Source organism: Mustelus asterias, chromosome 26, assembly GCF_964213995.1.
Source record: "Mustelus asterias chromosome 26, sMusAst1.hap1.1, whole genome shotgun sequence".
NCBI classification, from domain to species: domain Eukaryota; kingdom Metazoa; phylum Chordata; class Chondrichthyes; order Carcharhiniformes; family Triakidae; genus Mustelus; species Mustelus asterias.
In genome coordinates this window covers 28,816,879-28,830,649 of record NC_135826.1, presented here as the reverse complement: position 1 = coordinate 28,830,649, position 13,771 = coordinate 28,816,879, and the positions used below count along the sequence as shown (strand labels likewise).

General features: G+C 42.7%; 2 protein-coding genes across 5 annotated transcripts in view; one reads left to right on the top strand and one right to left on the bottom strand.

The window, feature by feature from the left end:
* Positions 1-6,501, top strand: part of LOC144479543 (uncharacterized) — a 45,591-nt gene extending 39,090 nt beyond the window's left edge. For all 4 annotated transcript variants that reach the window (XM_078198364.1, XM_078198366.1, XM_078198365.1 and 1 more), the window contains one exon: positions 4,159-6,501. In XM_078198364.1, coding sequence (XP_078054490.1) covers positions 4,159-4,860 — 702 coding nt within the window. In that variant the 3' untranslated portion in view covers positions 4,861-6,501. The remainder of the gene's footprint in view (positions 1-4,158) is intronic.
* A 4,499-nt stretch (positions 6,502-11,000) lies between these two features.
* amh (anti-Mullerian hormone) lies at positions 11,001-12,925 on the bottom strand. The gene has a single exon (XM_078198771.1). The coding sequence runs from the start codon at positions 11,826-11,828 to the stop codon at positions 11,001-11,003; it is 828 nt and encodes a 275-aa protein (XP_078054897.1). The 5' UTR covers positions 11,829-12,925.
* Positions 12,926-13,771: the final 846 nt, after the last annotated feature.

Genomic DNA, 13,771 nt, shown 5'->3' with positions numbered 1-13,771 from the left:
CACAGAGAGTGGTGTATATATGGAATGAGTGGCCAGAGAAGGTGGTAGAGGTGGGTACAATTACACTTAAAAGACTTTGGGGCAGGTACATGGATGGGAAAGGTTTAGAGGGATATGGGCCAAACGGTACTAGTTCAGTTTAGGAAACCTGGTCAGCATGGACAAGTTGAGCAGAAGGGCCTGTTTCCATATAGTTGACTATATTTTTAATGGAAAATTGACTCTAAGACTCTTTCTATGTGACATTGATTATAGTTTCACTGTTAGCTTCTTCTTAAGTAGGCTTACATTAACTCATGCAAACTCCACACAGAGTGACCCAAGCCAGGAATTGAACTCAGGACTCTGGTACTGTGAGGCAGCAGTATTAACCACTGCGCCACCATGTCACCCTTCACTCTAGATGTGAAATTGTTGCCATCAATACTGCCACCCTATTTACATGTGATTAAAAAATGATTGATAACCTTTAGAGTATTGATCCATTCTGGAGTTGTTTGATATCTGTTAATGAAACCAGAAAATGTAATCACTGACTCTTTTACGAACTGAAGATATATTGATCCATACTTTGATTTTTCTGAATTTATTGACAAGTTCCACAATTTTGGTGAAATTGACTTTATTGCTACCAATGACTTCTTGCAATGGGATCTGTGTGAAGATGTTAGTCCATTTCTTAATAAGTTGAACTGGGGGCAGAAAGGGAAGCCTGTACTAAGTTACACAAAGAAGTTGGCAAAGGTATGAAATTAGGATAAATAAAGAACAAGAGCCCAATAAGAAAGAGTAGACATTCAGCAAAGGGGAAAGCACAAACACACACAAGCTGGTAAGGATAAAGATTGAGATTATTAAGCAAAAATTAAGGATAATGTGTGAGCAAAGCCCGATAGCAAAATATTGAATAAGATTGGGATCGGTCGAGGAGCAAATTTGTAGTTGTCCCAAGAGCACTTTAGTAAGACCAGAGATTAAAGGAAATGATGTCCAAAGTTGTGCAGGTTGGGTGGATTGACCATGATCAATGCACGGGATTACAGGGATAGGACAGGGGAATGGGCCTGGGTAGAGTGCTCTTTTGGAGGGTCGGTGCAGACTCGATGGACCGAATGGCCTCCTTCTGCACTGTAGGGATTCTATGGAGACTGATGCATAGACAAAATTGAACAGATAAAGGATTAAGTCCGGAAGGAACAAAAATGGGCCAATTTAGAGCCCAGTTGTCCGACAGGAACAATTCAGGCAAGGGGTAGATGTGGGCTTTAAGAAGCTGTTTTGTATGTTTTTAGTTTAATTTTAGTTTATTTATTAGCATCACAAGTAGGCTTACATTAACACTGCAGTGGAGTTACTGTGAAAATCCCCTTGTCGCCACACTCTGGTGCCTTTTTTTGAGTACACTGAAGGAGAATCTAGCATGGCCAATGCATCTAACCAGCATGTCCTTTGGACTCTATGTTAGAGCCATGCTACCTGATGCAAGGACAGGAGCCCACTGCAAAAACCCTCTGGTCTTAACTCAGTCCCCAGTGGTCTTCTCAGTGGTCACCCTTACAGCTTTGTGTGCCTCACTGTGATCCTGTGCTGCTATTTGGGTCAGTCCTGGCAAGAGAATAGAAGGAAGGCTTTGTCATCCAATTGCCATTTACAGAGTGAGCTGCTTTTCAAAGTATTAATGCATCATCACATCTTCCAACACATCTGGCTTTGAAGTAGGATCATGTACATGTTGACACACTCAATCTATACATTCAGGAGTGGAAACCCCCCCTCTCCACTGTAGAAGCTGAGGGGGCCAAGGTGAATAATAATCTGCAGGTGGGGGATGGGGGTAATTGGAAAATGACACACAGGCAGGATTCAATCTCCATCGGGCGAGATTCTCCAGCCTCCCAACCACGTGTTTCCCACCAGCGGGAGGTGGCACGTTGTTTGCTATTGACGTCACCCATGCCAGCGGGAAACTCACGGGTGAAGGTGCGCTGCCGGTGGGACTGGAGAATCCTGCCGGCGTGAACAGCTGGAGAATTCCGGCCATATTTTCTGTCAGAAAATGCTGGAAATAATCAAGAGGTCATGTCAACCTCTTGAGAGAAACCTGTCACGCCAAACCTGCGAAGTACCTTCCAGTATTTTCTGTTTATATTTTAGATTGCCAGCATCCATGGTGTACTCTGTCCTTATTTTTATATAAAAATGTTATTGAATAGTATTGTTCAGTTCAGTAGCTTACCCCAATTTGAGAAGTAGAATTTAAAGCAGTTCTTCAACAATGCAAGCTGGGAAACACAAATCAGAAGCGCAACAGTGACACCAGTGGCAGAGGGTGCAATTACAGTATGACAGGCTCACATAGATATGAAAGGGTAAGAGAAAGGTTAGAAATAACTTTTTCAAGAAGTGAGTGGTTCGGGTTTGGAATGCACTGCCTGGAAGTATGGTGGAGGCAGGGTCAATCAAGGCATTGAAAAGGACATTAGTTGATTATTTGAATAGAAACAATGTGCAGGGAGTATGGGAAAAGGTGGGGGAATGGCTACTAAGTCATAATGCTCTTTTGGAGAGTTGGTGCAGACTCAATGGGCTGAATGGCCTCCTTCTGAGCCGTAACAATTCTGTGATTCTGTGAACGTATGGCAAAATTCGTCAGCAGAAAGTGACAAACATGATTGCAGGAAGTGACATTTTGTAGACAGAAAGTACACTTAAGGTAACAGATTTTTTTGACTTATTATTAAACTTTTGAAATGTTGATTCTTAGCAGATGAGTTATCCATGAGTTACAATAAAATGATAATTGCTATTGAAACTTTACTCCAGGCAATTATTTTGATTCTTTTAAATTAAAATGTAGTAATATGGAAATTGCCTGAAGGAAGATGTGACAGGTGGCACAGTGGCCAGTATTGCGGCCTCACAGCACCAGGGGCCTTGGGTGACTGTGTGCAGTTTATATGTTCTCCCCGTGTCTGCATGGATTTCCTCCGGGTGCTCCGGTTTCCACCCACAGTCCAAAGGCACACTAGTTAAATGCATTGGCCATGCTAAATTGCCCCTTAGTTTAAAGTTTATTTATTAGTGTCACAAGTAGCCTTACATTAACATTGCAATGAAGTTACTGTGAAAATCCCCTAGTCACCACACTCCGGCGCCTGTTCAGGTACACTGTGGGAGAATTTAGCATGGCCAATGCACCTAACCAGCACGTCTTTCGGACTGTAGGTAGAAACCAGAGGAAACCCAGACATGGGAAGAATGTGCAAACTCCACACAGACAGTGACCCGAGGCCAGAATTGAACCCGGATCCCTGGCGTTGTGAGGCAGCAGTGCTAACCACTGTGCCACCGTGCCATCCCAAAGGATGTCTGAAGTTCAGCCAATTAAATATAATCACTATTGTAATGTAGGAAACGCAGAAGTCAATTTGTGCACAGTAAGCTGCCACAAATAGCAACATGTAATGACTCAATAAACTGTTTTAGTGTGATTGTTTAATGGATAAGTAATAATAATAATAATAGATCCGATAAGACCATAAGACCCGTTAGAAACGAGATGTCAAGGAATTTCTTCAGCCAAAGGGTGGTGAATCTATGGAATTCAATGCCACAGAAGGCTGTGAGGTCAGGTCATTGAGTGTATTTAAGACAGAGAGAGATAAATTCTTGATTGGTAATGGGATCTAAAGTTATGGGGAAAAGGCGAGAGAATGGGGTTGAGAAACTTGTCAACCATGATTAAATGGCGGATCAGACCCGATGGGCCAAATGGCCTAATTCCACTCCTATATGTTATGGTCTTATAAACATTGGCCAGACCACTGGATAAGAACATAAGAATTAGGAGCAGGAATAGGCCATCTGGCCCCTCGAGCCTGCTCCGCCATTCAATAAGATCATGGCTGATCTTTTCGTAGTCACAGCTCCACTTACCCGCCCACTCACCATAATGCTTAATTCCTTTACTGTTCAAAAATTTACCTATCCTTGCCTTAAAAACATTCAATGAGGTAGCCTCAACTGCTTCACTGGGCAGGGAATTACACAGATTCACAACCCTTTGGGTGAAGAAGTTCCTCCTCAACTCAGTCCTAATAAGATGGTAAACACAAATTCTTTCAGAGCGTATAAGATATATGTTTTTTTTCTCACCAGGCAGAAAGGACTATCCTCGAGGATCAGGTACTGATTACACAAACTGAGAAAGCCATCAGTGAACTTGAGAAGAAGCTTCCCCCTCAAACTCCTGTCAAAACAGATTTGAAAAAGGCACGTACCACACTGAAGGGCAAGGCAGGAGGCGGCAAGGTTGAGGCAGCTGACAAAAAGCAGATCTCTGCCTACATCAAGGAGATCAAAAGCATAAAAAGTGGCTACAAGCCAAGAGATAAAGACTCAGAAACCAGGTCCAGTAAGGACAGGAAAGATCACAGGCCCGAATTTGAAAAGAACGAAGATAAGCACTTCAAAACGGAGGAAAAACATAGGAGCCACCAGGGCTACCAAGTGCAACACATCAAAGATGGAGATGACAGGAAGATTTCCAAGGGCAAAGAGGAGGGATGCGATAAGGGGAGTAAATTTAATCAGCTCAGTTTTCTAAGAAGACAGGAGAAAAATGCTAAACAAGGAACGTACAACAAACACCAAGGCCATTATAAAGACTTTGAGAAGCACAAGTATTTCATTAAGCAGGATGACAACAAAAACCATGGTTTTAAAGTGCAGAAAGAATATAGTAAGTACAGAGTGTTCAAACACAGTAAACATTACGGAGGCGAAAAAGTTTATAAGAAGGCTGGCATGGGAAAGCATTTTGGTAAAAATAAATTCAAGGAAAGTAGAAAACACAACTAGTTTATGTTCCTACTCCCAAGTTACACGCATTCACGACTAGCAGCATTGACTAGGAAATATTTGCACCTTCCATGACAAGTCTAAACAGAAATGCTAGTTTATCTCAGTAAAGTGCAGTGTTTCCAAATAAAAGTACAGTTATTATTGCACCAAACAAAAATCTCCTTGTGGCAAATAAGGTTATTTACTTGTATGTGAAGTTAACATTTTTTAATAAAACTGCAGCCTTGGAGGCAATCTAATGATTTGAATTAAATACAATTGAACAATGCGGTAACAGTGTGTGACTCAGTAATCTCCACACTGGAGTGAGGAATCGTGCAAATGGGATGATTTATTCAGTTTGAGATCACAGTTTTTTGAATCACAATATCACACGATACGTTTTGTGTTCTGATATTCCGTCAGTGGGTTAGACTACAGTAAATACTCTAATGCTGTCTGTATTCCTTTTCCCTATGAGTCGGTCTCTAGTAGAATATCCTCAAAGGGTAACCTGGTAGCTCCAGTAATATACCATCATACAGCCAACCGAAGGTTCGGAATTAGAATTCTAGACTTGACTTTCCCTTTCTAATCACGGCAGTAAATAATCATAGAATCCCTACAGTGCAGAAGGAGGCCATTCGGCCCATCAAGTCTGCATTGACAACAATCCCACCCAGTCCCTGTCCCCGTAACCCCACATATATTTCCCCTGCTAATCCCCCCTGACACTAAGGAGCAATTCAGCATGGCCAATCAGCCTATCCCGCACATTTTTGGACTGTGGGAGGAAACCGGAGCACCCGGAGGAAACCCACGCAGACACGGGGAGAACGTGCAAACTCCACACAGACAGTCACCTAAACCGAGAATCGATCCCGGGTCTCTGGCGCTGTGAGGGAACAGTGCCAACCGCTGTGCCACCGTGCCACCCCTAATATATATTGTATGTTTCTACATCATACATGTTTTATATCACAGGGATGAGGAGGGATAATAAATGTGAGGGTTTCTTTGTGGAATATTATTATATTAGAATCTGTTAAGCTCAATCCAGTTTGCTCTTCTGTTCTTCCTCTTGTGGATTATGTGGTTTCCTCTTTCTTTATTCTCTTTGGTGTACGCTCTTCTGAAAATGCATTGAGGCAGATAATTGTGTAATCGACTGTTACCCATTGGGAATATTAGTAACCTATTGCAACTGAATGTTGTAAAGCTTTCAAAGTAGATTAATGTATGTGAAAATGGTTTATTTATAAGCACCTCATAATTCTTATAAAAAATCTAGATATCAGCGATCTGAAACCTGTCTGGGAATGCTGCTGGATGTTGCCTCTCCTGCCTATCTCACCCTTCTGTCCATCTTACTGCCCTCATTCTGGCCTTTAACTTGTTATCTCCATGTTTCCCCCCCCATTTTCTCCTTAACTGTCACTGATTTCCTCTTTGTCTATTGTCCCTGTGTTTTATTTCTTTGTAGAAATGCAAAATAATTGTTACGTTTGTAATCTGTTACATGCCTAGGTTCTTATTCTATATTGTATGATACTGTAAAGAATATTAATTACTGCCTGCACTAGTAACATATGACCACCTAAAAGTGCTGGTATTTATGTTAAAATAGAGGAATTGGGTAATAACATTTGCCTACAATGATTACGTTTAAGTTTATTTATTAATGTCACAAGTAGGCTTACATTAACACTGTAGTGAAGTTACTGTGAAAATCCCCTAGTTGCTGCACTCCAGCACCTGTTCAGGTACACCGAGAGAGAATTTAACATGGCCAGTGCACCTAACCAGCACATCTTTCGGACTGTGGGAGCACCCGGAGGTAACCAACGCAGACATGGGGAGAATGTGCAGACTCCGCACAGACAGCGACCCAAGTCGGCAATCAAACCCAGGTCCCTGGCGCTGTGAGGCAGCAGTGCCAGCCACTGTGCCAACTGCCATCTTCTTTATGGTCCTATATCCGTGTCACCTCACCATTGGCTGAATCGATTGGAACAATTCTAAAGTATCCAAATCTAAGGGAGTGGGAATTAACTCCATTCGGATCATAGAACATAGAACATTACAGCGCAGAACAGGCCCTTCGGCCCACGATGTTGCACCGACCAGTTAAAAAAAAACTGTGACCCTCCAACCTAAACCAATTTCTTTTCGTCCATGAACCTATCTACGGATCTCTTAAACGCCCCCAAACTAGGCACATTTACTACTGATGCTGGCAGGGCATTCCAATCCCTCACCACCCTCTGGGTAAAGAACCTACCCCTGACATCGGTTCTATAACTACCCCCCCTCAATTTAAAGCCATGCCCCCTGGTGCTGGATTTCTCCATCAGAGGAAAAAGGCTATCACCATCCACCCTATCTAAACCTCTAATCATCTTATATGTTTCAATAAGATCCCCTCTCAGCCGCCGCCTTTCCAGCGAAAACAATCCCAAATCCCTCAGCCTCTCCTCATAGGATCTCCCCTCCATACCAGGCAACATCCTGGTAAACCTCCTCTGCACCCTCTCCAAAGCCTCCACATCCTTCCTGTAATGTGGGGACCAGAACTGCACACAGTACTCCAAGTGCGGCCGCACCAGAGTTGTGTACAGTTGCAACATAACGCTACGACTCCTAAATTCAATCCCCCTACCAATAAACGCCAAGACACCATATGCCTTCTTAACAACCTTATCTACTTGATTCCCAACTTTCAGGGATCTATGCACACATACACCTAGATCCCTCTGCTCCTCCACACTATTCAAAGTCCTCCCGTTAGCCCTATACTCAACACATCTGTTATTCCTACCAAAGTGAATTACCTCACACTTCTCCGCATTAAACTCCATCCGCCACCTCTCGGCCCAACTTTGCAACCTGTCTAAGTCTTCCTGCAAACTACGACACCCTTCCCATTTGGGATCAATTCCCAAATGGACCAACCATCAGAGCAGAACCTTAATAATCGGGAGGGATGAATCAGTTACTGAGGTGAATACAAACTGATGCTTTTGTCGAACTTATAGTTAAGTTTTCTGTCCATGTCTTCACGTGAAATATCCCCCTTGCTGCAAATTACTATTAAAACTATCACGAGCATATATCTTCACAGTGTAAAGTCAAAGACGCCAGGAGCATTACACCATGGCAACCTGAGTCATGCCCTAGATTCCTATTATAAATTTCTATTATTACCTGACTTGAAGCCACTGTTCTGACTTATATTTAACTTGCTGCATTTTATTGACAAGGTGCCAGACGGCTGTCAATGTGTTCAGCATCATGGACTGATTAAAGGCAAGGCAATGATTTTGACATATTAAAAGGGGCAGATATTAAAGTAATAATACTGAGAGTTTACTGTGCAAAGTCTTTGGTAACTTTAAGAGAAATGTTTGCTGATTAATTATTTATCACATTGGATGGAACTAAATATGTTCACCAGACTTCAAGTGACTCCAAGGACCATTGCTACATATATGCATATATGTATATATACATATGTAAGTAAAGTTTTATTGTTAAGCATTGCATAATAATGTAAAATACAAAACAAGGATATAATAACAGAGAACTTAGTGACTTTCCAGATTAACTGGAAAAATAGCAGTCATTACATTATTTTTTCAATGAAATCTTTGAAAACAAACTTGTCCTCATTTTAAACTATTATTGCCTTGAGTGATAGTTTGACCTGGTCCCATTATTGGAGAAAGGTGAGCTTACCCACTTTTCCCACTTGATGGAAAGCACCCCAGTCATCTTCCCTTAAATGCACTGACAAGATTAGGAAGTGGCTCCATAATTTTCTATCATAATTCAATCTTGTGTAAATCTCCTTCATGTTTAACAGCAAAGCATAGAGTGAGAAGCATATTCTTGCATGCGAGCTTATTAAAATAAAGTACGAGGTTAATTATTGGAAAATAAAGCCAATTGAAATGAATGCTTAATTTAAAGAAAATCCTTTAAGAACACACACAGAACGTATATATCATCCAATACATTTTATAGACGTTACACAATTTACAGGTAAATAACATGTTAAGCTTTGTGTTCAGTTATAGTATCGCTAATTAGAGGCCAGTAGTTTCTAATGCTTCTTCATGGAGTGCATGCAAGACCATTCTAACTTCATAAACACTAAAGCGAACACATGAACTGTCGGTTTAAATGTATAGAAATTTCCTTTTTTCACTTTGACTTATAATCCATCACAGGAATAAGAATAGCTCTCCTTATACTCTGGAGGGTTTCAAGCATAGTTGCTATCAGATAGGGTTAGGGATAGGAGGATGCAGGGCATTATTCACATAGATGGGACATTGTAATTCAGTCCTGTGTTGAAACAGACCCCATTTTTGCTGGTGCAGGAAGCTTAACCCTCAATGTGGGAATCATAAATTGATGGAGTAGATGTAAACGCACTTGAAGGGTGGATATGGTATGTATAACTGGCAATGATTTGAAGTATTTTTAAATGCCCTGCTCTTTAAACTTAAAAAATAACAGGCTGCAGATCTCAGTGGAAAAAAAAATCCCTCTGCTGGACTGCTTTGATTGACAAGCATAGGTTAGAAAAAAGAAGTTGCGTCTGGTCCTGTAATTTCATTGGAGCTCTCTATTGGCATTTTCCCAAGGAGTATCATTATGAATGCTTGGCTGAGATTCAAAGCTATAATTACCTCAGTGGAGATGTTCTGAGTTCATAGTTTTATTGGCAGCTTAAAATGTCTATTCAAGGTTAGCTGTCTTTGATGTGGTTACTGAATAGAAATTTGTTGTTTATATATTGGAATGAGCTGCCAGAGAAAGTGATTGAGGCAGGTTCAATAGCAACATTAAAAAAAAAAAATTTGGATAAGTACATGGATGGGAAAGGATTAGAGGAATTTGGGTCAAACATGGGTAATTGGAACTAACCGGGAGGGCACCATGGTCGGCATGGGTCAGTTGTACGGAAGAGCCTGGTTCCGTGCTGTATTGCTCCATGTCTCTATATTAGAGATGAGCCACTCAAGAAGATTTTAAAGCTTTGAAAGGGTTTATGAATGGGAGTTTTTGCACTATAAAGTATGTAGGAGTGAGAGTTGTATTAGATTTCTAGAAGTTTATTTTTCCTCATCTCCTCATGGCCTGAGGTCTGCCCAGAGTGGATACTGGGTGAGTGGGCATGGACATGACATGAAAGATATGAGGGACAACAGGGGGTGGCAGGAGTTGGCACTGAGTTTTTATGGGGGGATGAGGACCCATGAGGGTGGTTGGGAGGGGGTGTTGAGGGGTGAGGGCTAGAGGACATAATTTCTAAAACAACTGAGACAAAGGGCGGAATTTTCCTGTCCCGTCCACCACGGGGATCATAGCGGGTGGGGGCCCGGGCAGGATTTTCCAGTCTTGGGGTGAGCGCGATCGGAAAATCCTGCCCAAAGTCCCAGAGAAGTGAGGTGGCTCTTCGAACAAGCCCACCCCATCTCCACCTGCATCCTTCATCCAAGATCGGCAGACTCAACTCCATCCCGCAACTACCCACTTTGGTGGTCAAAGTTTGGTCCATTATGTCAGAGGTGGGTATTCTCGTAAGAATTCTTGCATGCACCTGAGGCACATTTAAACTTGCATACGCATAAATCTCCATAAACTTTCACGGAATTGGGAATTTCAAGCTGGTAATTTACTTTTCCATCTTTCGGCAAACAGGAACGGAGAGATTGATCCCCAACGGTTTAGAGGAATTGTTGGGAAATTCAGATTTGCATTCAGTTAACTTGAGTGTGAATATCTGACTACATTCCTGCTGCACTTTTGCATACAGCAAGCTATGGTGGCCCACTCTCCAAGCAGAATATAGTCAAACAAGACACAGCTATTCTAATTTTGAAACCAGCATCAGTGACGTGAACCAACGGAGATGTATGAAATGATTGGATTTTCCCATTTTGCGATCCATTTGAAAACCGATAGGCCAATTATGATCCAAACTGGGATTGGTATGAGCAATCATCTGGGTTCCAGAATTAATATGCCGTAAGAAAATATTGGCTGGGGGAATGTGTAACCAAAGACGTTCCTTGGTCTTTTCTGACAAGGTTTTGATTAGGAAATGTGCCAAGATGGGGGTGGTGGTGGGGAGGGGTGGGGGGAGGGTGTCATCTACACTTACATTCTTCAGCCACCATGTTCTTGTACACGGTGATCATGCTGCTTTCATCATTGACAACAGCCAGGAGGAGTTCGGAATACTCCACCGGGACACAGCATGGCTCTCGCTTTGTGGGAAGTCCTTGCTCTTGCATTTTGATGAGTAAGACAACATGATTAGACACATTCCCCAGTAAGGGAATTCTGCAGGAGCCGACACAATTGTGTATATTGTACAGTTTTGGAACCAAAATCCAGTCATAGGACAAACGGTCAAAGTCGATGCTGAGCTCCTCCAGTTTACAGATTGACCGGTTGGTCGCGCTCCTGTTTTGCCTGAAAAGCTTTTGCCTCTTATCCCAAAACGTCTTCGCCGCCTGTAATGTCTTCAGTAGCAGAAACGAGTAATACGTCTTGCGCGTGTGGTTCCTTTTCTTCGGGCTGTCCTGTGGCGAGACACTGACCTGAGGGAAGTGAGGCAGGGGGAAGGGGTAATTGCACTCATTCAGTAAGTGGGCCAATTTTGTCAAAACCTTCTCGTTCTGAAAGATAGGGATCTCCAGTACTCTTCCGATTGTGTTCTGAAGCTTCGTGGTGAGAAGTTGCTGCATCTTTCTCTTGGTTTCGCCGCCGTTCTCGTTTTCTGTCATTTGCTTCAGAAAGTTCTCAGCGTTCTCCGACAGTAAAAATATCAACGGCTCATCTGACTGCACCAAGAGCTCCAAGACGTAGGCGTTGGAAATATTTAGTGACTGGTGGGGAAGGCTCTCGATGGTTTGTTTGTCGAGGTGGAGGACAGGCCTGGAGCGCTGGTCGGCGGAATAATCTAACACCATATTTAAAAATCTACTGAGATGTCGTAGGAACTCCCGTGGAGACTCGTGTGTCGAGGACGGCGTATTAAAGGACAAATCCGATGTTTCCAAATAACCACTCTCCGTTTTTTGAACTGTCTTAGCGACTTCTCTGAAAGTAGAATTGAATGAATTAGGCTGTATTCAAAATCACATTTGCATACATACCAGTAGCTCTTTGTCACATTGGCCCAGAAACAAAGGTTAGAAGAAGCATTGATTTCAACATCTGTTCCTGATTGATTCCCATGCTGAAATCCATCGGCTGAGATTCTCCGGCCCCCCAGCCGCGCACTTCCTGCCGGCGGGAGGTGGCGCGTTGTTTGCCAGCGACGGGATTCTCTGGTCCTGCCGCTGTTAATGGCAATTCCCATTGATGTCACTCCATGCCGGCGGGGATGCAGGGGTGTGCTGTCGGCAGAACCGGAGAATCCCGCCAACGTGAACGGCCGGAGAATTCCAGCCATCTTGTTTCCCTTTAACTTTCTGTCTGTCTCTTTCTTTCTCTCTCTATATAGAATCATAGAATTCTACAGTGCAGAAGGAGGCCATTCGGCCACTGAGTCTGCACTGACCACAATCCCACCCAGGCACGATCCCCATAACCCCATGCATTTACCCTAGCTTTTCCCGCTGATACTAAGGGGCAATTTAGCATGGCCAATCCACCTAACCCTCACATCTTTGATTCTCACTCTCCAATTTCAGTTTGTCTCATGACTCTTCCTCACACTGTTCCAAACCAATCATTTTAAAATAAATTATTTTAACACATCATCACTGTTATCCCATTAGAGTTGCGACAGCCACCGTTGTGACTCTGCTATGAAGGTTTCTTTTCAGCGACAAGGTATACATGTACCACAAATGTTCCTTATTGGGTCTAACTGCTACACATTTTTATTATAATCGGAAGGAGTTAATTCCACTATACGATAAATTAGATCAGTAAATGTCTACTGCAAGTGAATGTCAGCTCACAAACATTCTACAAAAATTACTTCATGTATGTTTATTGCTGGGATTGGGGCTAAACCTGGAGCACGTGTTGGAACTCACATTCTAACCATTATCTTGCAATTGTGTCTTTGCCTATATATGCCGTTGTAGTGAACTAACCTCCACTCACCTGATGAAGGAGCAGTGCTCCAAAAGCTCATGCTACCAAATAAACCTGTTGGACTTTAACCTGGCGTTGTGAGACTTCTTACTATGCTCACGCCAGTCCAATGCTGGCATCTCCACTACACTTGTCATAGCACCTTATTACTGCCAGCAACCTTCAACCCACCCACAGCTCGGATTCTCCAGTCCCGCTGCAGTGAATGGAGTTTTGGCTGAGCGCCAAATTCTCTGTTCTCGTTGGCAGCGGTGGCGGGGTAAACGTGATCAGGGAATCCCACCCTGCATTTCGGAGATATGTTTTGACATAAAATTTGATATGCAGCAGATATATATGTAAGTGAGAAAGCATATGGACAGAAATTGGATGAAGGACAGGTCCACCCGTTTTAACGATTTTGGTTGGAGGCTTAAGGCACCAGCAGAACTTCCTGCTCACTTCCAGTTGGTGCTATGAGATTTTTCACATGCTGACCAAATCTTAGCCGAATACATCATGGAAAGGCTAGCACCTCTGGCAATATTACGCAGAAGTGTGAATATATTTGCTGCCAAAGACAGGAATGGAGTTTGAACTCACAACAAGACTCTGAGGCAAGAAAGCCAGCAACTGGGACCTGTCTGACATTTTATCATTTTTAAAATTATTCATCTGTGGGACATGTGCATCGCTGGCTGGCCAGCATTTATTGCCCATCCCTAGTTGCCTTTGTTTAGGGGACAGTTGATGTTTCTTCAGAAGGAACTCTTCAAAGTGAAGAGTCAATGAAAATACAATAAAACTTACTCCAACTGATAAATCA